We start from the raw sequence: 24,751 nt of genomic DNA, 5'->3' as shown, positions 1-24,751 counted from the left end.
ATGCCAGCAAGGAATTGAATGAATTTAAAGGGAGAGAGGCCATCACATATGCTGCTGTATTTCTTAAGTCTCCTTAGACCTTTCTTTCTCTTTTCTCTTGCACGACTGTCTAATTGTGTTAACAGAACATGCCTTTTAAAAAGATATTAAAAATTAACTCCTGTCTTGACAATTGCATTTTGAATTAAGTTCTTGGAAGACTCTTCATAAATAGGACTGGGAAATCCTACTTATTATTCAGTTTGCAACAACGCATACAAACTCCTGGCACCAAAGATTGTTTTGATGACATTGAAAGCAAGGGCCAGAACAGCAGGGTAAACAAGTGTTCTTTCTGAAGTGCATCCTGGGATTCTGTACGTACACCTAGAAGGCTGATCTGATGTATTTGTGACAGGCTTCAGAATTTTCCATCTCATATTTCCTACTATGCTGAGTGGTAAAGGTACAATGTTTCAGTATTCATACCAGACAGAAGGTTATGTGGGAGGACATAAAAAGCCTTTGGCTTTGACTGACCCTCTGGCAAGGTTCTATGGCCCACATCCCTCTTGCAGACTTGGAGTCTCCCACAAACACGTGTGCCAGGGGAGGTTTAGATTTGATATCATGAAAAATTTCTTCCTTGAAAGTGTAGTCATACTCTGTGACACGCCATCTCTCTGGAAACTGGAAGTCTTCAAAAAACCTGTAGACATGGTATGTAGGGACATGGTTTAGTGGTGGACTTGGCATTGTTAGGTTAATGGTTGGATTTGATGACCTTGGAGGTCTTTCCTGATTCTGTGAATCAGCTCTTCATGCTGGTTTGAACCATGACTCTTTCCCTCCTTTCTGCTCATGTTCTGAGCTTTTCCTCTTCCTAAAACTCAGATGAATCTTCTGGCCTCATCCTTTGATATTACAACCCAAAATTTCCCAGAAACAGGATTTTTTTTAAGGTTGATTAATGCAGAAACTCTTTATTTAAATATTTTGCCTGTTATTGCTGGTCCACAGAGAATTAAGATACAATGTGGGACCAATTAGCTGTATGAGAAAATAGTGCCTAAATGCTTTTAATCCACATAACATGGGAGTGGCAGTGAAAAGTGTAGCTCCTGTTCTGATAATCTCCAAGAAATGGTTTACTGAGAAATCTCAGTAAATTAGATTATCACTATTCTCCAAAATGAGTCTGTCTCACAACACTGTTCAAAATCAAATCTGATTACAATACAACGTAGTATCCCAAATCACCACCTGTTTACTTGCGAGTAACAGTTCTGGAAAAAAATACAATGGAAAGAATTTTTGTAATTACAATGTTGAGACTACAACAGTACAAACCAAACAGGTTTTATCTACTTTGACAAACTTGTGGGAATTCAGCATCTCCTGGATTTCTGACTTTGTGACCAGTTTTTTGTATCATTTTAACTATGAAAGGGCTGCAGGGGTCACAGTTCTGTTAGAGACAATGGGATTTGTGGTGTTTTAACACCCATAAAACTAGATGACTGTAAACAGATTTTATTTTTAAAACTTAAAAAATTGAAAATTTACATTAAAATTTAAAAAATCAAAATGTGACTAAAAAACCCCTTAGCTCCAGACTTGTTAGTAGTCTGCTTCATTGCTGGATTTTGCTTATTGCAATTAATTCCTAAGTAGTATAACTGGGCCCTGGTTCTGACCAAGAATTGTGGCTCCTACACAAGGCTGTGAACAAATAGTAATTAAATATGAGTGCATTTAGTGCTAGTGAACAAGTAAAAGAATTGAAGGCAAAATATGAAGTGAAAAAAATTCAGCTAGCACAGCATGGCTGGGAATTAATTTAGTATAGATAAGTCACTAAGAAGGAAAAAGTAGACAGGAGAGATTTCCAAGTTTCCAAGCAGCTTGTTAGCATTCATGAGAGTGGATCTTTAGTAATTATCATGACACATGGACAGTTCATAGCCTAGATGAAGGATTCTGTGTGTCAATCAGTAAAAATGTAATCACCCGAAAAAAAAGATGTCTGAGGCTGGTTTCTGAGATTAACCAACTTTGAAGGAATTTAGAACTTAAAAATTTTTAGAACTTTAATGGCAAAGGAGCAGAGGAGCTTAATGTATTACTTTCTCATTCTGCTGAAGAGGACAATTTTGCCACTCTACTCAGCAGTTGTCAGGCCATGTCTGAAATACTGGGTTTGATTTTGTTTCCTGTTATACAAAAAGGTTTGGACAGGCTAGAGAAGGTCCAGAGAAGGGCGCAAAAATGATCAATGGGGAACCTGCCATATGAGGAAAGGCTGAGAATCAGCCTTGAGATGAAAAGGTTTAATGGAGACCGCATCACTATGTTCCAGTATCTAAAGTGTGTTACACTTTTTAAAGAAGATGGAGACTTCCTGTCACGGTTTAAGCTCAGCTGGAAATTAGGTACCATGCAGCTGTAATGCAGTACTTGAGCTCGAGGCACGAGCTCCGGCGAGCCCCAGGTCAGAGAGAGTCCAGCTGCGTTACTTCTCTGTGTCGCTGAAGCGACTTCGGCATCAGGAAGGGAGCTGCTGGCTGGGCTGGCTAGCTGGCTTCTCTGCAGAGGGAACACGGCAGGAGCCGATGGGATCGGCTCACGTTAGCTCGGAGACAAAGGAAGAGGGAGGCTGTTCTGGTCTGCCTCCTAACAGGTTTATTGTTAGAAGTTTTCCAACCTGAACAAGCTTGGAAGGGATGGAATGCTATGGGATCCCCTCTGAGGCTTGTCCTCAGTTTTATAGGGAATTTGAAAACCGCGGTGAAAGGGGAAAACAACCAATGAGTTACAAGCCAAGGGGAGGATACAATTTAACAAGAGCCACTGGGGGGAACAGAGAGGCGGGAGTTATAACAGAACTATAACTATAGTTCTATATGTAGTTATAACTATATAACTATATAACTATAACTATAACTATAAATGAACAGCTGAGTAACCGGGAATTTTCCCGAACAGGGGGAGGTGGCTTGTACCCGGGCACCGCCCAGGGGGTGCAGCTTAGGCTTCTGAGCCACCCCTCGACCCACCCTCTGAGTCTGCCTGTTCGGGGAACTCGATCCCGGGGATGGGCTGGGATTGATTGGCATTACACTGCCCCAGCGCCACAGTGGGCTGGGTCACAGCAACACAGCCGCTCACTCAACTCCCCTCGCTGCCCCTCACACTGGTGGAATGGGGAGAGAACCACAATGAGACTTGTAGGTTGAGATAAGAACAGTTTAATAATTAAAAATAAAGTAAAATACACTAGTAATGGTAATTTATAGCAATAATGATAATAAATAGGAAAAAGTAACTGATGCACAATGCAGTTGCTCACCAGCAGCTGATCGATACCAGAGCCCCCTTCCCAAAGCCAGATCAGCCCCCACTTCAGGATAACTTCTCCTAGTTTATATTCCAGGCATGATGTTCTGTGGTGTGGAACATCCCTTTGGGTCACCTGCCTTGGCTATGTTTCCACCCAGTTTCTTTTTTTACCTACTCACTGTCAGAGCACGACTTAGGATAAGCACAACTCAGCAAAAGACCAAAACATGAGTGTGTTATCAACACCATCCTCATTCCAAATCCAAAACACAGCACCATAACAGCTACTGAGAAGAAATTAGCTCTACCCTAGCTGAAACCAGGACACTTCCTTTTTACAAGGAGTCACTTTGAAAAGACAAGAGGTAATGGATACAAGTTACTCCTGTGGAGATTCCAGTTAAACACAGGAGGAAAATTTTTCACAATAAGAAAAATCAGCTATTGGAATAAGCTCACCAGGGAAGTGTGGGACCCTTAAGATTCATCTGGACAGGGTGCTGAGCCGTGTTGTCTAAATCGTTGCCAAGAAAGGCTGGATCAGCTGACCATTGATATATTAACTTTCTAAGATAATTCACAGGCTTGCCATTGCACAGATTAGTATTAGCAAGGGTGAGATTCCTGGCATGAAGAAAAGCAGCTGATTGCAGGAAAAAATTTATTTGGTTCTGTGTTTTTATCCCATTACATATTCCACAAAATACCACTGTGTACAGCACAGGATGACAGACTGTGCTGTCAGTGCTGAGTTCCCAAGATGTCTTTGATATTCATAAACATGACATCTGAATTTCAAAAAAAAAAGAATAAAACCTGTCAATATGAGAAGTACAGCTTCATAAAAAGGAAAATTAGTTAGGTCACAGGCTAGCAGAGAAAGATCTGCAATTACTGTGTTGAGTGCATTTGGGAAAGAGGTATTTTGGAAGAGTCACAGCAAAGCTACCAGACATAACAGGTTTTGATTAAGGAACAAAAATCATCAAAAAATGACAGAGAAAACTTAAAAATAGCTATGTTTTCAAAAGCTTTGGAGTGTTTAAATTTCAAACAAATTTAAAGTTCAAAAATAACTTCTGGCCTAATTTTAAGTAAAAATATGTTAATGTTTAAATAAATAATAAGTCCTGTTTGCTGCTGCTAAACCATTTTGATTATGTGTTCTATATTTTCTGCTTTTCTTTTTTCTCAGTCATTTCTGGGGAATGTCACTCAGGAAACATGATGTGTGCTTCTGATGTTCCAGCTGGCCAGAAGCCATCTAAATGTACAGGTTTAAGCTGCACAGTAACTTTAAGTTCATAAATTAACAGTACTGCACAAAAAGACATAAGGCTTCCTTACTCCTCATTTCCAATTAGTCTCTTCTCCCATGCTTGCAATTCACAAGGCTAGATCACAGGTCTAATTCAGCTGAGAATGAAGTCAGTAAAAAAGACCTAGTCTTTCAAGGACTTGTATTATAAAAAAACCTAATCTGTTTTCCTTTGTAATTTAACCTTTAGGATTTTTTTTTTCTTTTATTAAGCATTTAAGTTCTCCTTCTAGTATGTATGGCGCATACCTTTTTACCTTATTTTATTAAACACAGTGGGCAAATCAGAACAAGCATTTCCACTGGCTGCTGTTGCAGGTTTCCCATTGGCTTTGACAACAAATATGAGTGTTCAGTCAACAAGGAGTAGAAGCTTACAAAGTTTTCTGAGTCTGTAGTTGCGCTTTGGACACACATCGATAAAGCCAACACATGATTTATTCACAGTTGTGGCCCATTGAAATCAGGAGTAATTCCCTAGATGGCAACAGTCTACAGGGCAACTGTCACTCATAGGGCTTTATCAATAAGCCATCCCATCCACAATCTTATTTCCATGATAGTCAGCAATAGCTTCTGCATAGGAGAAAGCCAGAAATTTCAGAATAAGTCATTGTAAGGCACCCAAGACACCTTGTGTGCACCTGCATTTTAAGTATCTAATGCTGTAACTCTCCTGAAGTAAGTCATGTAAATGTCTTTACATATGCAGAATAAAGCCTAGAAGTTCTTCAGAAAGAGACCAAGTACACCCCTGTAAAGTATCTAAGGTGAACTGAGTTTTGTACTCTGAAGCTCTGCAAAAATATTTTCCTCTGGAAACTATACATCTGGCTTTACCTTGGAAAGATGATTTTCTGAATCTTAGTTTCTTGTTCTCAAGAAAATATTACTGTATGACTGCCAATCCCAAGCATTACATGGAAAAATATTTGAAAAGTTAGATTTTTCAATTTCATTACTCATTTGCCTCCCATTTCTGGGGTATAAAACAAGACCAGAAAATTGTGCCTCCTGTCTACTACACTTATAATTTTATAGATTTTTTTCTGTCACCATCTCCTTTCTGAAATGTCATAACTTAATCTTCCAGTCATCTCTAATTCTGTGCCTCCCTTTTGATGTGGGGTTATCTGTTTCTGGGTGCAGTATTCCAGGTAGGCATGTGGCACTGACTGTGCAGGACACTTTTTCTATCTCATTTCTCAGGTTTCATAAATCCACTTGTCCTTTCCAGCTGCAACTGCGCAGAGCTCACTGAAGAGCACAACCCAGATTATTTTCCAGGATTGGCACGTTAAACATAAAATCCCTTATGGTATACACATAAATAAAATTTTTGTCACAAAATTTCTTTTCTTTCAATTCTTCAGCACTGAACTTCAGAAAGTTTTCAGTTCAGTTGAAGTTTAATTTCTTTTTTTGAACTTTATTAACTTTTTATTTCAGTACCCTTGTTTTCTTCTTGTTTAGCTTTCTTTCTAATGCATTAATACATTAATAAGCAAAACATTGCATATATCTGAACATCTGAGACACCCTGCTTTTAACCTTTTGTACTGATGAATACTGGTTTTTTCCCTTTTGTTTCCCACTACCCATTTCGTATACATGACTGTATACTACCCTCAGACAATAATAATTTCATTTGCTTATTGCCTTTCTTTAGAGACTTGGTTAATGGATTTTTGAAAAACTAAATAAATTGTCATCAGGATCACATTTTAATTTTTATGCTTTGGAAGAGTTTGAATTCATTAGAGAGAGGATTTGCCTTTGCAGAGATGAGGTTGTTTAGCCTTTCTCATATCACCATCTACATTTAATGTTATTATTCCACTTTTAAATATTAAGCAACTTATTGGCTTCCAGACATGTTTGTGGCTTACTTTTCAGAGAGTTTCTGAATGACAGGGAATCATTCTGAGGTACAAAGTATAATATTTTCTACTGTCAATCCTGCTAATCTAGTCAATTTTTTAAATGACAGACTGTACAATTTCTGGTAGCACATCTGATGTTTTACACTCAGGCTCTTTGGTAGTCTTCCAACATTGTCTTCTATTTGCTGAACAAGCTGTAGCAACAACAAATAAAAGTAAATTTGAAGGGCAAAATATTTTCCCTGATGCTACTGACCTATGCAAATTGTTGGATATGTCAGCAAATAGTTACATTCAGGCTTGACCCAATGTACCACAGGAAATCATCTAAGAAAAACTGCGATGGAGTAAATATTTGAAAATCTGAGAGCAAACAACACTTGTTCAGAGCGAAAAAGTTCCCCTTCCAACAGCTTGCATAGCAGTTTTGCATAGCTCAGGCAAGCCCCTAGGAAAAGAGGGGACAATTGTTACTGTAATGACCAAGTCAAATACATATAATGCCATAAAAATAGTGTGGTAGTGATTTAATGTATGCATTACAAGCTCATCCTGTTTCATTTGTGTGTAACTCTTCTACAGTATCTCTGTGGAATACACAGCGTCTTCTTGAGTATAGTTATTGCGTACCAATCAGTGAAAGAATACTAATGAATTATGAAAAACATTGAGCCCCAAATCCTCTTATTCTCTCTAAGTTGGCACAGCATTTAACAGAGAGCCTCTAGGGGCACATTTTAGCTGTAAATAAATTGATATTGATGTCTAATGTATAACAAGAATATAGAAGTTTCAGAAAAATGCCTGGAATTGAGATAGCATCGTATAATCCAACAGGATCAAATAGAAAGAATTTTATAGCAAACACTGCACATTATGATATTCAGTTTTCCACAAAGGTACTTCATCAAGCAGTGAAAGGATTTTGATATTTCGGATAAAAACATATATTTTAGATTTAATACTATTAAAGATGATATAAATCAGGCAGAGTAAAAACAAGGACTATTTCTCTTTATGGAGAAAGCTGCTAGTACAGCCATTCACAGAGCAGTATCACTCTCATCGTGCAATTAGATAAGATGAGGGGGGTTTTGTTAGCTGAAAACTACCTAATATGACCTGCCTTGAAATTTCCAATTTTCAGTCTTGCATAAAAAAACCCCTTTTTTCTTCCTGGAAGAGGCATGCAGAACTGATCCCAACATCAGGCACTATGAAGACAAGTGTCATATACATTGTACATACTGTTAAAATCACCTTTTTCTTTGGCAGAAGTGTATATTAGTACTAAAAGCTGACCTTCTCCTCTCAGGCTGGAATCACTGAGACATTCCTGGATCTTCTCTGGAAACTCTGGAAGCACAACAAAGTTCAAAGGAATTAGACCTATTTTTTTCCTTCCAAAAACTTCCAGACATCCAGGTATGAGGACAGGTTAGATGACTGCTAACACAGAAAATGATTGGGAAAAATAAACAAGCATTTGCATTTTGGAAATGTAGGAAAAGAAAGGAGGAAAACAAGAATAAAAATAGAAAAAGAACTGTATCATTCATATCTTCCTGACAAGTGAGTGAAGCAAATATACTCAACCTAAGCAAAAGAGAAGGTTTTATCAAACAGAAAGGCTAGTGACATCACTTGCTTCAGAGATACTAAAAGTTAGTGGGTTTATTTGCCTATGTGCTTAACAGCTTTGAATTCTGCACCCATGATTAGCTTTTGGTCTCAATCTTGAGCAGTCAGTGCAAAACTATGTAGTCTATGAGCTCTTAAAGACTGCAGACTATCACTACAGTACCTGCTGACTATGCACCAATCCCATCATCAGAAAGATCTTGAGATTTTTTTTCTACTACCAAGTCTCAAATCTCATGCCCTGAATCCAAAACTTTCTCAAAGTGATGCTTATCTCACATTCTCCTAGGGAAAGCCTGATGGAGCCCCTCTTCACGGGGTGTATAAGACATGACAACTGGTCTGGCATACAGAATTAGGTAGAAGTCACAGATCTGTCTTGTCTTCAATGGAACCATAATTCCATACCTTATCTTTGCATTTGTTTTTTCTAATTGGCCAATAAGGAAGATTTAGTGGCTTAAACTGATGAAGAATCATTACAAGTTTAGGAGATATAAAAGATGCATTAGATTTTAAGTGGCAAAACCTGATAGATCTAAGTATTTGAATAGGAATTTCTACTTGTCAGTAGCACTTGAAAAGTTCCACTTTAATCTCTGAATGCCAGAAAGAATTTCCAGTAATAATCTCTGATTTCAATATGGCTCTTAATGGTGGAGAATTTACCTGACAGAGATTTAATTTTGTGTTTAACTGCATCAGCCATCTCTGTCTACAGGCACGTTACATTATATGACTGCAGTGCTTGAATAATTGGATAGGGTCTTAGCCATCTTAAATTTATTTTACTTATCTTTATATATGAGCAAATGTAGCAGAAAGAATCCAAAATACACCTCAAATTCTCACCAAGGTAATTCTCCAAGGTAAATCCAGTTTAAAAAAAAAAAAAAGTTAAAAGACATCCAATGAATTAAGAGCCTGTTGGTGAAGTAGAAACTTCAAAGGCATATGGTTAGATTATAGAGAAAAAGCAGAAAATTTAAAAAAGTAACATGGGTTTCCTAGGATGGTTAAAAGTTTGTAATCTCATAAATACTGTGTTATATGGTGTAAAATCTCTGAATGCTGAAGTTATAGATGGGAGCTGTCACTGGGGGCAAAGCTGCAGACAGTTTGTACAAATCCTTAAATAGACACATGATGCTTCCAAATCTTCTTGGAAAAGAGAAGTGAGATTTTGTTGCAGTTTTTATGCTGGTGATTATCAGATTGGCAGGTGAAACAGCACAAGGTATGCGAAAATTGTCCTTTGCTCTGTTATCCCCTATGATGATAAGCATCATTCTGCGGTGGCAAGTTTCTATGCCCTTGCAGAGCCACCCCAGACTGGTGAAATACTCACTTGGGATAGCTCTTCTTGGGTGAGTTTATTGTTGAGCTTAATTGTAAACTGTTTGGAGAGCTTATTGTGCCCTCCCAGAAAATATGAATTGTCAATTGCATGGTCACAGGTTGTCATGGCTCTGATTGCAATGTCATATATATTCCCATCTGGGCCAAGTTTGGCTACCTGGGCTCAGCTTTTAGTACAGCTGTGTGGCTTTTAACCAGAGCTGTGTGAGAAAAAACTGTAAGAGAGGAAAAAGTCTCCTTTCCTTGGGAGCTGCTTTTCAGCTCAGCCACTCACCCTCTTCAGATGTCTGGATGTTTCACTTCGATGTCATAACAACAGCATGCAACTCTGAGGTCTTTATGTCAATCTGTAAATTAAATGTAAGAGGGAAAAGTAGCACAGCTCTAGGACACTGAGTGTAACAGTGTTGAATAGTGCAGTGGAGCCTCTGGCCCTGTTCTTACATTCAGAACGTCTAGAGAAAAAAGTAAGGACAATCTGCTTTGCCTCTAAATAGTTTACACCATAATAAAGTTCTCTTAATCAATTCAATTAACCATTATTAAAACAAACTTACATCAGTGATACATATGATATTTCTGGAAACTGCACCATACAGGCTCCTTCCTTAGTTTTAAGTTCTGGGGGTCTTCTTTTCTTTTTAAATATATTTCGTGTTCTAAAGCATTTATTTTCTTCTCTCTTCTAGATTCATTAACTCCTTTTCTTTAGCTTTTATTATCTTATTTACTGAATTTTCATAGAATCAAGAATCATAGAATCAGCACATAGAATGTGCTGAGGTCAATAACCCATCCAGGTTATTGAGTCTGACTCCTGACACAGCACAGGACACCCCAAGAATCACACCATGGAGCATTGTTCTTGAACTCTGTCAGGCTGGTGCTTGACCACTTCCCTGGGGAGCTGTTCCAGTGCCCAACTGCCCTCTGGGTGAAAAGCTTTTTCCTGATAGCCAACCTAAACCTCCCCTGGCACAGCTTCCTGCTGTTTCCTCGAAGCCTGTCACTGGTCCCAGGAGTGAAGAGATCAGCACCTGCCCCTCCACTTCCTGAATGATCAAGATGAAAATTCAGTATTGAGTTTGAATAAGTCTTATGCTTAAACAAGTTATAATTCCAAATGGAAAGAGAAATTAGAGGCATAGGATACTTCTTCTCTGTGTATGTTTATATCAGCTTATGTCAGCTGCAAGTTGATTGGAATCCCCCAGAACCTCTAAGGGAGTCTCTCTTCTGAGAGATGCTGGAGTTTAGCAGGCAGTAAAAATTAGGTCCTTAATCTGAGAAAGCAGAGGATATAAAGACAGGGACTCTCCTTGCTCCTGCATACACTGGTAATCAGTGGTATCAATCTTCTGAATACTGTCATGGTGAGCTGATTTACACAGACTACCATTGATGCCATGATGATTTTTTGCCTTTTCTTTTATATACCTTTTATATATCCTCAGTGCTTTTAGCATACGTATTTGTAATTCCTTAAGCCTGATAACTTAGCATAGTCCTAATATTCCATTAAGCCACGAGACCAAACATCCTGGAGGTCTCACAGTTGGGGCCAGAAAGCCCTATGCTATCCTGAGAAACCAAGGTCCTTTCTAGAACACATCCTGTAAACTGAGATAGTCCATCCAGGGGGGAATTCCTTGGGATGGGGGGATATCATGCTATTCATTTAAGCTTCTCATTGGGGAATCTTTGATAGATATGCTACTTTGCAAGGTCTATAAATTGTATACGCAATCTGTCACGTGTGTGCATTTCGTGTGCATTTCGGGGTGCATTTCGGTGCGCTCCACCTGGATGAAGTGGTGCATCTTAAGGATCCTTAAATACCAAGGTAAAAACCCATTTTTCCTTAAACCGTATTTGGTGCTTAATTTTAAGACCAGGGAAAGGCAACACCACTACTTCAGAAATGAGGCAAAGCAGAGTTGAACAAAATTACTTTCCAGCCTTAACACATCGCTTGGCTCATGAATTCAGATGTAATTTTAGAAAGCTGTAAAACTTTAAAATAGGCTCCTGACCATTGTGAGCTGACTTGAAGCTAGTGGACCTTAAACTTTGCAGGAGAGCTGATCAGACACTTTAAACATTATTAATTTGCTTTTTTCTTTTATAATTTGAACATTTTAATATAGTATCTGATTAGATGGAATACTATTAAGCTCACAAAATCAAAGACTAGTGCCTCCTTTTTTTTAAAAGACTGCTTATTTCCATAATGAGTTATTTAATCTTCAATTTTCTTTAAGCTCACCCAAAGGGATGTTTATGATCTTCAAAAGAAAGTTTCCTTGCTATATTAAGAAACAGCTAAAACTGAATTCTGATACAGAGGATGAGTTCAGGTTTTAGGGTATTATGAAACAACAGTGAGGTTTATCATGATGATGACCTCAGTTGATTGGATGGCTAATCACTAGAATGACAAGACTGGTGGATGGGTTTTTTGCACATTTTTGCTTTGCAGAAACTTGATTTATTTTGGCAGACTGAAACCTTATAGATCTTTCCTATATATATATATACTTTCTCAAGTATCAAAGTGAGACATTGATACCATCTCCTCTGCAGTAATGTTTCCATAATCAAAGAGACATATTTCTATTAGGAGCTGGCATATTTGCATCTTTCAGTTCATCGTTTCCAATATAAACAACAAATATGTGAGCAGAGCAGCTTGGTATTCCACATCTGTATTTGGTTAAAAGAAATCTTGTTTCATAGCATATGAACTGAAGCTGAGATCAACAATATTCTGGCAAATAAATTTCAACCTTGGTTTACCTTTCCTCTATCTTCAAATAAAATAGCATGTGTGTCTTTCAAATGAATTTATTTATACAATGGGTAAAATAGGGAAAGAAACAAGTTTGTCTATTTAATTTAGGAAATGCTAAAAGCTTTTGCCTCTTAACACAATAGTTTGCATTCTGTGGCATCAAGATCTTCTGAATAAATATTTAAATATTTATCTTATGATATTCCATCCATGCAGATACAGAAAATATTCATTATAATAAAATAGAAACAAAATCAAAGGTTAAAATAACCACAAAACAGATGTGTTTGTTCCCAAATTACTGTAAATTTCAGGCATAAGTATCCATAATAGGAAACAGACATTCTCATTTCCTGGTACAGTCTTGTAACACAAGGAATTTTAAAATTGTACCCAGAATGAAATAACTGGAAAATATAATGTCTGTTTTACAGGAAGTTCAGATTGATATTTTTTATTCATTCTGCATCAGATTTATTAAAAAAAATCAGAATCAAAATTTCCCAGAAAAAAGTGGTGGAGGTGGGAGTGCATATACAAAACAACTTCTCCAAAAAACATAACAGCTATGAATCAATATCAATAAATAAAATACAATAATGTGACATGTATTTAAATGAATGGTTTATGAGGAATGTTTGGGTGCGGAAACAGAATGACAATAGTTTATTTGGAAAGAAATATTTGAAACCTAATGAAAAATAATTCCCCAGTCAAAATTATTTGATTTTGATAGTGATGAAACAAAATGAAAATTATAGCTTAAGGGGGAAAAAAATCTCCTTTTAGAGACTGTTCCTACAAAATATTTTATTTTCAGCAACCCACATATTTGAAACCCATTTGTTATACGTTTCCTACTGCATGTAGTGAAGAACATTTAGTCACTGGTGGTACCACTGATATTCTTTGGCAAAGATACCTTGTGGAGAGTATTTTTCCCTCCTATCTGGTCACTGTTGCTGCATTATTTGTGTGTTTTGCCAGCCCTATCGTGAGGTTACCCAAAGTCTCAGAATGGGACTGGGAACAAAGCCCAGCAAAAGAGAAATACCAACAGCAGTCCTGCAACCCTCATGGGCAGAAGAGTCTCTGTAAAAGCTGATTTTTATTCCATAGTACACATGCAAAATGCAGTTTTCCTGAACTCAGACTGCCCTTAATGCTCAAAAATGACAAAGTTCCTTGGGGAGTCCACATTTGTAACACTATCCTTGTCAGATTTAATCAGGTTTTCTACCAGTTAGCCATTTATATTTTGGTTATGTAGTCTATATAAAATACACTTGTAAGCTATCTAATAGACATCTCTGCTTGTACAACATGATATCTCCGGTCCTGATGCACAAAGCAGACACTGAGACTGACCCAAGTATTTCCTAAGGAAGATGAACTGTCACTCAAACCAACACAAAATACCCTGGTGATCCAAATATAAAAAGCCTTTTAGAGGTTGTGCTTCACAGATGTAGCATTTCTTTGCTGCTGTAAAACACTCATAATATTTGAAGTGAGTTTCACAGCAAAAGTTTTATCACTGGGAGAAATAGGTGTGCTCTTCTGAGGTTCCTCGTTGCTACATAAAATCCTTCATTGCAATTTCATCCTCTTATTTCCTATATATAGTGTTTAATATATTCATCTTTTGCCTGGTCAGTGTTCGGGCGCAGTTCTAAGTGAATGAGTGAGTATCTTTATTTGTGGAAGTAATGGTTTAAAAAGTTTTTCAGCCTTTGCCAGTAGCTTTTCTCCAACTCTGTTATTGACAACATCTCGGCTCATAAGTATTACTACTGTTATTAATGCCTACACTTTGAGATTGTGGAATACTGAAAAAAACAACAACAAAAAAGATAAAATGAAGTAAGGAAATTAGGCTGAAGCAGATACTTTAAAAATATTTCATAAAATGTTGAAATGAGAACCCTACAAGACACAACATTATTGGCTGTGGTAATGTCACAGAATACCACAGATTCACCCAGACAACAGCAACAACAAAAAAGTAAACCATGGAATTTGAACATATGGCCTAACTTTAAATGCACACATCATGACTTTAAATAGTTCAAACATCCATAACTCTATGAGTCAGGCAAAGATTAGACATGAAATAGACATCATCCTTTGCATATAAGAAGTACCTTCTGTACCAGCATCTTTAGGGTTACAGAAAATCATGTGCTATAAGTGAGGCTGACAGGGAACAGATCTCACTGTCCATAGACAGCTTGTTCGCTGTCAATGAGTAAACATGTACTGGGCACCACTAAGGTAGAATGTATCAAAATCTGAAGGCCACATCACTATTCATTTCTATATGAATGCAGTTTCTCCAGCCAGTTCTCCTGAAAAAGCTCAGCTTGCTTAAGAGGTTATTCCATGAATATTCTTGGAAAAATTAATTAATTAGTCAGTCACAACCTGACGTACTCCTGAGTATACATAACAACTGCAGAATTTTTCTCAAAATACTCACAAACTTTGGGACAAGTTGAACTGGAATCATATCACACTTTCTGAAGGCAATTTGTTTATTCCAATAAGGTACAATTTCCTGATGTCATTGAAAATGTGAGTGATTGAAACACCTCTCAAGTTCATAAGGGGCCTCTTCCTTTCCAACTGGTAGGTGAAATTATTCAGTTGTGCTCTCTTTGAAGACTTCATTTTCACAGTGAGGAATGGATATGCTTGCAAAGCATCAGTTAAAAGCAGTTAAAATTTATTTTGATTCAGAAAAATTACCATTTTGAGAGAGAGAATTTCTGTTGTGACTTCTCTCTTCCTACTCTCTTTCCCTCCCACCATTCTCCACATCTACACAGTAAAAGCTGTCGATGATTTTTAAGTTCCCTTTTGTGTAATTATTGTGACAACCCAGCCAATAACATCAAAGTTTCCCTCAGTGAGGAAAAAAATCTTTTCTATGGAAAATGGTTAAAGTACTTCCTGGAAATGACAGTCCACAGGGGAAGGGGCAAAAATGAGCTGAATTCATCTCTTGAAAACCAGGAAGAATTGACAGCTGTAGAGAATGAAACTGATTGAGCTTTTCCATTCTGTTCTACTGATACCTCTCATGCAGTGTGACTCAGATGATTAAGGCTACGTACTCAATCTGTTCTGACACAACTCAGGTTATCCGGAATCATGTGTATTGTGTGTGTATGACTGAGTGAGAATGAGATGGGGAGGGAGGGAAACTGTGGGCATATATGCATGGTAAATACAACTTTATCTTCTAGTTGGTTTTGCAGTCTTAGCAAAGAGAATCATAGAATCATAGAAGCACAGAATCATACAATCATACAATCATACAATCATAGAAGCATAGAATCATAGAAGTATAGAATCACAGAATGGCCTGGGTTGGAGGGGACCTTAGAGGTCATCTTGTTAAAATTAGTTTTGTGCAGTTGCACAGCCACTTGGAAGTCTGCTAGTGTAATGACCCAGGCTGTGGTCAGCCAATGAACTGTTCTACGCAGCCATACTGTCCACACTGGGGGCAGCAGCTCCTGGCCCCTCTCTAGGTGATTAACGTAACAGTATTAACTAAGAACTCTGTCTGGTTGCCTTTCAAGACTGGAAAGAATAACTCAGACACTGTCTAACCTCATGTGTGATATGAGATACAGAATATCCAAAAAAAGAGACAATACCAAGACTGCCAGTCTCCACACAAAGACAAAAATAAGTGTTCTTCCTAATGTCCTGAGAGAAAAAGCACAAAATGTGTCCTTTTAGTTTCTCAGAATTCTCCATATCTCCCCCGCCTTGCTTTCTTCCTTTTAACTCTGAATCCTTTTATTACCTCTAATCATTTGACAAGTAGATGCAGTTTAATGTCTAGTTTGTGAAGCTTTCATTCTTTGAATTGCTGAAGCTGGTTATTTGTGTTGGGTTATTGGTCACTGAAGTCATAGAATATTTTTTCTGCTTGAAGCTTATACTGTAGAAATGAAATTAATCCCAAATAATAAATTAATCTGCCCAATTGATAATAAGTTTTTATCACAATATTGTTAATAATTTAAAACGAAGAAGATTTTTATTATGATCACTCTAGATAGGCACTCACACATATTTATATTCATAAATATAGATATATAAAGCCAGCATTAACTCGTGCTCTTTTTCAAAAGTTTAATCTTAATTTTTTCCTACAGGTACAAAGTAAAGTAGATTTAATTTATCTAGGTGAGCAAAATTGCCACTAAATCCTTCTGAGATTTTATAGCTATGCTTCTGTATATGAAAGATGACTTTATTCTTATGTGATACTATCTTGCCATCACTGTGTCTCATCTAATAGACAGGACCGTATCTCTTTCAAATGTATTGTCTAAAATTATGTTAATGGTAAAGAGATGAGATGTTTAGATATATTGAGGTATTTAGTCTATGTGGTTGCCATGATGCATCAATAATCCAGTTTATCTTAGTTCTTTCCCTTGTTAAGAAAGATTAAAAATAAAACCAACAGAAAAGCATGGGTTTTTTTCTGTTCTTTGAGTTCAGTTTGCCAGATTTCTGTTAGTACTATGATATTTCAAAGGTTTCAATCATGTCCCAAGCCAGCTGAAAACACAAGACCATTCTATTTTTTTCTACATTATATATATGCAACATATATAAAAGGTTATAATATGTAGAATAATTTATAATTGTAAGAAATCACAAATCTTCATCATGTTAGTTTTGTTTGGTTTTGGTATCTTGACTTCAATGACTAAAGTATCTGTTAATGAAAATGATTTTGTCTTCTGAAGTTCTGAATTATTTTTTTTAAATCACTAGATTGCCTCTTTTTTTTTCAAAGACTATTGATAATTGTTTATTCTTACATTTTCTCTATAATGTATGTAGCTTTCCCATCTTATAACTCAGTTTAGTTCAATTTATGTTAGGAGTGATTTTTAGCTTTGTTTCCTTTAAATGAGAATCTAATACAGTGAAAGCTTCATCCACTGCTGCCACAGTCCCTCTTTCCTTTCCTTGAAATATAATCCCAGGCATTTGTTTTATTGACTTGTTTCTTGAGAAAGTGCATGTTTTGAAAGAGCAAAGATTCTGCTCTAGAAGACTTAATGGAAAAGATAGAGGATTTTTCCTCCCTCTGGCAATTTAACACATGGTGTCCTCACATCCACCTTCCATCTTTTCCATTGACACATTGAAAATTACATAGGAAAGCACTAATAGAATTAAACTAATACTTAAAAGTTTTCCATATGAAATATTTTATAAGAGAAACATTTATTGTATTTATAAATATTTGAGTTTAGCTATTCATGTTCTTTAAGAAGGAAAAAAGCCTCATATCGAAGCATAGTTTGTAAAGTGAACACCACACTCAATATACAGGCCAATGTGTATTTCACTGATAGTTTCAGGTCTTGTTACATAATGCATGTTTTAAAACTCTGAAAATTTTGGACTTCCTAGGAGGTAGAGAAAAATTCCCAACCAAGCAAAATCTGTATTTCCCTGTGTAAAAGAAGGAATACTGGCCGATCAAAGGCCATAGTATCTGCTTTACTATTAGAAAAAATTCCAGAAAATTCAAGAAATTTCAGTTCCAGATAATGGACTTCTACTAAAGCTAAAAAGCCACTACTCATTGTCCCTGAAACAGAGAAAAGACTTTGGACTACTCTGGATCTTCTTACTCAGCTGGGTCAGCCGTGGAACTATGCAAATGCTAGTGGGCAGAGTTGCATGAACAAATATGAGATAGATTCTTCCACTTCTATACTTCCTCCTGGGTAGCACATATTTAAGCATGAAAGTAAGATGGCTGTGTAAAACCTTTTGTGCTTATAAAGTGCAGGAAGGGTAGGAGAGATTATTTGGGGTGTTTGTTAGGAAAGTAGGCATTTAAATCATGTCTGATGTGGTAAGAGAAGAGAGGGACTACGTTCTGGTCTACCAGGTAACGCACTACAGCTAAACTGCAAACACATACATAGTTTTCCTTTTTCTCCAGAAAAAGACAAAACTGCTTACTGGGTACAGTTCTTGGCATACTATTTCCAGACAATGGCTGAGCACTGTCTGGAAATGTAAGAATTAGCACAGGCCAAAGCTGTGAAGGCAGTGTACTGACAGATACATGGATGAGCCTTGTCTAGTACTCTGTGTAGCCTCGCTGGGTAAAACAGAGCAAAAGGGAACCAGAATATTAAAAATATCAATATAGACTATATGCAAGTTTGAAATCAGCTGCAGGGAAAAGAAAATAGGAAAGGATACAGAGTGGGAGGCATTCATCTGAGAAACAGATCTCAGGAACAGGTATATTCATGCATTCTTTAGAAATACGGACAAGAATTCAAATATAATTTTGGGACAAAGCTGAGGATTTGTGAATCAGAGGAGGAAGATGATTTGTATGAACTGAGATTGGATACACAAAAATCTTCACAGAAGCCCACAATTGCGTTATTTACTTCTGCTTCTGAATAAAAATTTTCTGTCTTGCTTAAGTAGACACATGGGTTTGCTCATTTTCTTGTTACCATGTATGGTGCACTGTTCAATATCCATCCTAAAAACTGATGTACACTTTCAAATATGAGTCATTAACCAACTTACTCCTATTAGATCTATTTTATGAAGAGAACATGTGGGTTCATACTAAACAGGTTTAAGGTGTTAGTGATCAGGAAAGACCATCTGTGAATATATAACTATTACCTGACCCAGCATTCCTGTTTCCAAACAGCTGACTATGATCACTAATTAAAAATAGAAAAACTCTTGCTTTATTTCACCTAACCTTGAATCCTGTGTGCAGTTTTGGGTGCCACAACATAGGATATAAAGCTCCAAAGGAGGGCAACAAAGATGGTGACAGGCCTTGAGGTGTGGCTGAGGTCACTTGGTATGTTCAGCCTGGCGGCAACTGAGGGGACACCTCATTGCAGTTAGAACTTCCTTGAGAGGGGAAGAGGAGGGGCAGGCACTGATCTCTTCTCTGAGGTGACAGGACCCATGGGAATGGCATGAAGCTGTATCAGGAGAGATTTAGATAGGAAAATGTTCTTCGCCCAGAGCGTGGCTGGGCACTGGAGCAGGCTTCCCAGGGAAGTGGCCACAGCACCAGCCTGACAGAGTTCAGGAAGTGTGTGGACAATGCACATGGTGTGACTTTTGGGGATGGTCCTGAGCAGGGCTAAGAGTTAAACTCAATGATCCTGGTGGGTCTTTTCCAACTCAGCATATTCTGTGATTCTGTGATTCATTGTTGCAAATGTCAGTAAAGCAATTGAAGTATCAAAACTGTGGTGGGTGATGTAATCAAGAGTGGGAAAACAACTTTCTGTTTAAAAGTTTGTTTAAGAGCAAAAGGTGCATACATCTCCTGGTCTTCCTTCTCATTATTCATGTACTGTGGATATGAAACTTTAGTAAGCAATTAAAATTGAATTTGTAATGAAAAAAAAACCATGTTCTACAGAATGCAGTAGCAAAAAATGCTATGAAAAGATATAATCACAAACCATAGATTAGTAATAAAGGCTTCATTTTATCACCTAGCAACCTTACCCATACCTGCTACTGTTGCAAACAATCTAAAATAAAAGATTTGTGATTCATTGAAATTAGTTATACAATTTATGCTGTTATTGACATTCATAAAATTATAACCAGTGAGATGGAACATACTGAAATAAAACCAAACTCTCATCTAGATTGGTCATTTCAGGTGTCAGTTTTCTTTTTTATTAAATCAGTCCTAGAAAGAATGGAAATGATAAGCTGACTATATTGGTTTTCAGTCTGTGATTAATGAAAGGTTGTTACTAGGATTTTCAGATAATTAAAAAATACAAAAAAGGAATGCTATGTAACAAGCAAGATAGCAAGTATCTATACAGTAAATAATGTACTCCAAAACAGTTAAGTGGAAAATAAAATGGGCAACAAACAAACCTCTCTGTACTCAGTCACACGGGTTTTTAATCACCTTTGTAGCTTGGTGTCCTATCTAATTTTACATTAATTTTTTCCGTGTCCAAAGGAGTTTAATTATAATGAAAAGCATCATTGTTTGGAAGACAAAAGGTAGTAAAAATTAAAATCAGCATGTTTATTTTACTTTTCTGTTTAAATGGTGACAATAATTGCAATAATCACAGGTCCTGCAGCCATCGCTATGCAGCATCAGATGAGACCATCTTTAAAGTGCTCCTTTTAGCATCCAAATGTAGACATTGGTTCTCACTGTGGCAGATTTATCCCCTAGTCTGCAGCTGTTGGTGTTCAGGAACCCTAATGCATGTTTTAATGCTGTGGACTGGATAAGGTTTTATTTGAAGGGAAGCAGCACCATCTATTGCAACCTGATAGCTTAGCTCTAGATGATATAAAGAGAGACATGGCACGAGCCCAGTTTTCAACTCTTTCTTGCATGCACTTTCATAAATTTGTCCTTGTCCAGCTCCTAACGAGATTAGGATCTCACTTAGCATATAATAAAATGCAGGGACAGGGGTGTGTTCCATGCCTGCATGCATCTAATAAAAAGTCAAATCTAAGAGACATACCTGTTTACAAACTGAGATAATATAATAGCATAAGCCTGGTCCTGACTAACTGTTGCTTTTAAATGACTTGGCTGGAGATTTCATTTCTGAAGTGGGAGGACAGTCAAAAGTTATGAGCATATTTTACCCAGGTGATATTCTCTCAAAATTTTCGTCCAAAAGCAGCATTAATGTAGGTGTGCAGTACAGTATGTTCTTCTAATAATGACAGTGCCATTGTCATCCATCTATATTTTTGGTTCTTCTCTTTTTTCCAGACTGTCTACAAAGCCTGGCTCTGTTCCCAGTATTTTGAAGTCACACAGTTTCACTGCAGCAACAGAATTCCTTGCAAGCAATACTGTTTGGAGGTTCAAACGAGGTGTCCCTTTATATTACCAGACAATGATGATGTCATCTATGGAGGACTATCAAGTTTCATCTGTACAGGTATAGTATAGAGAAACTAATTTCAATTGTTTTCATAAGTCTAAATGTCATGGATTTAGTTCTGAGAGCCTGAAGGTATTCCACATCAGAAAGATTTGTTGGAGGTGCTAGGATTTGAGCTCAGATCTAGTAATGCACAGCTATGATGCAGCCTGCCAGTCATCAGCTTTACAAACCAAACTTGCTACAAGAAATTTTTTTCTGGTTATTTCTTACACAATTATTTTGTGGAGATTTCTGTTACTTCATGTCACACAATACTCAGAGTAAAGAGGTTGCATATCATGCAATATTCAGAAAAAAAGAGAAAGGCAGGTCCAGTTTTTAGCATATTCACCTTTGTCTGCCTGCATTCTTATGCCAGATGAATCAACAATCTGATGCACAGCATTCAAAATTGTCCAGCAGATGTCAGAAAGTGTTTAAGAAAAGATAGTGAAGAAATTCAAGAATCAGTTGTTCACCTGTGAAGAACTAATCGTTGCTTGTTTCCTCTTGAGTCTTGTTATTCCCAGTAAATTGGTAAAAAGGAATTTCAATACTTAGACCATTTGACACCTTTGTCCAAATATCAGAAATTAAACTGCCATCACCTCTACATTAGGGCTTCACTGGAAATCTTGATAGTAAATAAGTTGCCTAAGGTAAGCTACTTAAAAACAGAATCAATTATAAAAATCCATAAATTTTATATACATCTCAGATGCAGGCATAAGGAACATGGCAACTCACTTCACCTTATACCCCGTGTTTGGATTTAGGGTGATTCTGGTAGCAAGGTACTTACTGGATTTTTTCCTTGGAGATTAAGCCTACTGCACACAATCAAGCAATATCCATCCATATGCAAAAGAAAATACCATGAAAAGTGAACTGAGTTAAAATTTCTTATCACCTCTAAGGTAATGATCCTTAGCACTTCAAGGCATTTTGTAAAAATTAGTAAATAGCCTTCCCACATGCATATGCAGTAAGCAAGTGAGCATTATTGTCCACTTTAAGGAAGTATAGTAGAAGTGAGCGACTTAGGAAAATTTTGTTTACCACAAGTGCACAATCTATACATATGTCTGTGTGTTCATGTATATACATGTGTACACACACACATACACAAGGACAAGAAACCAAAACAACAGTAAACAAAATCATCTTGGCATGTATTTCAGAAAATCTGTGAGGAAATACATATCCATCTCTTCTTTTTCCTAGTATAACTCATAATCCAAATTCCTTCCTAAAACACACAAAATAGATGATTTTGAAAAGATTAATGATGTGTCTGAGTTTGGGATGAAAAAGCAGCTTTAGGGGAGGATTAAACTCATTTTATTGCAGGTATTAATAATGTGGGTATCTACACGTAAACTCTGTGACAAAGCTCTCACTAGAGTCACTGGTGTAGTCAGTAGAGCTGAGAGCTATTTAATTCACCTTAAGCAGGCACCTGCACCGGATGAGAGGACTTGCTCACATTGCTGGCTGTACTCTATTTGCTTTAGTTGCTGTTAGTCACCAGGGTCTTATTGCAGACACTTAAAATCAGGGTGACCTAAATCTCATCTCAGCAGTCCACTAACTAATATTTGGTTGAACTTTTTGCCCTCTCAAGTCCAATGCCAGCAGCGGCAGAGCAGAGCTTGTATTCACAGACCCTGGGAATGAGTATGCTGGCCCTAGACAGTGTGCAAGAGAAGATGCTGAGGACAGGTACAAGGGAGCAATTCAAACTTTGTTTGGAATAGAGGCCCATTTTCACCCTTATTAAGCAGCAGCTCACCATAAGAGTACTTCCTGCCACTAAACAATGAGAAATTAGGCTATAGTCTGCTGTGGGAATAAAGCATCATACCTCTCTGCCGTTTAATGAAAACAGATTTTTTTCATGCAAAGTGAGTTCAACAGCAGATAAAACACTACCTCAGCATAGCTTGTGACTTGACAGATAATTTGAAATCCTTTTGCAGAAAAACAGCTGAAAGCAGGTCACCCATGTCTTGAGGGACATCCTACTGCACTTTCTGCGAGTTTCTGTCTGGCATACATGTTCTAGTTATTAGTCTGTCTCTTCACTAGAAAAACACAAAAGTAAGGTCAAAAGGTATTTTTCTTTAACATTTAGGTGTCAAGTAACAAGAAAAGGTATACAAGGGATAGCTGGTTTTATTTGGTATTGACTAAAGCCCAGAGCGCAGGATGAAAAATGTTACATGTAATTTTCCCATTGTAGCCAGGTAGAGGCTGGTGTGGTTCCATATCTCCATGCTGGGAGGTGCCTTGGCAGTAGGAGCTGCCAACTCCGGTTTCAATCCTGTCCTACCACAGCAGTTAGTCAGAGCACAGAGACCTGCTGGAGGTGAGGGCCTGGCAGCATTGGTGGACAACAGGGAACCCACATTACCTCTCAAGGCAGGATTTTTGTGGTGTTGGAATCTGAAAAAAAAGTACTGGAGGCTGTAAAAGGAAATAATAAGAAGGGTTCTACCCTTCCTTGGAAGGTCCACATGATGAGAAAACAGCATAGGACTAGATATTTTTCCCCAAGAAATACTGCAGTAGTTGTATTTGTCATTAAATTAAAAAGAAAATAAATTGTAGTTTATAATATGGATTAATACTGACTTCTTGGAAATTTATGAACTCATGTAATAAGCAACAAGTATTCTAGCCTGAGAATGTCTAACTTGATCACCTCCAAAGAAAGCATATAGTAGGGAAAGGAGAAGGCGTGCTGCACTTGTTATGTATCACCAGAACTCATCTTTTGTAGAAATGCATATGAGGGTGTGGAACAACTGCAGTGCAAAAGAAAGTGCTTGGGAGATTAATCAAAACAATCAGAATCACAGTGTGGTTCTGATTATGGAAATATGCAGTTAGATAGAAAGAATTTAGTGTTCCCTTCTTGTCTCCTTTCTTCTTGTCCCCTTTCTTCCAGGACAGAAAGAATGAAGTTGATCCTTCCATCAGGTGCTGTGTTGTGACATGCTGGTTTTGATTTTCAGATTCATTAAAACTAAGTGGTTACTTTCAGTTTTGGCCTTTGGAGTTTATATCCATATGATTAAAGTTTCCAGTGGTTTCATCCAATGTTTCTTTCAACAGCTGTCTAGAACTGCCCATGCAAACTAAAATCTCATTTGAGGGAGATAACAATAGTTTCCAGGTGTACATACACACACATGGCAAATTACAGTGAATTAGTCCCATGCAAAGTTCCAGGTCAAGGTTTTTAACTGTAACTCCTAAGAAAACAGTGTTCATACCAGTAGGATTATTTTCCATTGTAGATGTAGTCATCTCTTCCTTAACTAAATAAGGAGATGGGCTACAGCATCACCCTACCATGCCCCAACCATTAATGCACATTTGCTCTACAAAATTAGACTAGAGCTAGAGTGAGGAAAAATCCCTTCAGAGGCATTTAGGGTTGACATGAGATAGATACTCAGTACCAGCC

General features: G+C 37.3%; 1 protein-coding gene across 1 annotated transcript in view; it reads left to right on the top strand.

Annotated features, from left to right (window-relative positions):
- FAM155A (family with sequence similarity 155 member A) overlaps positions 1 to 24,751 on the top strand; it is a 439,215-nt gene that overhangs the window by 403,756 nt on the left and 10,708 nt on the right. The window contains 1 exon segment of the mRNA XM_039565375.1: positions 21,123 to 21,294. Within this exon segment, the coding sequence (XP_039421309.1) occupies positions 21,123 to 21,294 (172 nt within the window).

This window comes from Corvus cornix, chromosome 1 (assembly GCF_000738735.6).
Source record: "Corvus cornix cornix isolate S_Up_H32 chromosome 1, ASM73873v5, whole genome shotgun sequence".
Classification (NCBI taxonomy): Eukaryota; Metazoa; Chordata; class Aves; order Passeriformes; family Corvidae; genus Corvus; species Corvus cornix.
This window is presented reverse-complemented; position numbering and strand designations above follow the sequence as displayed.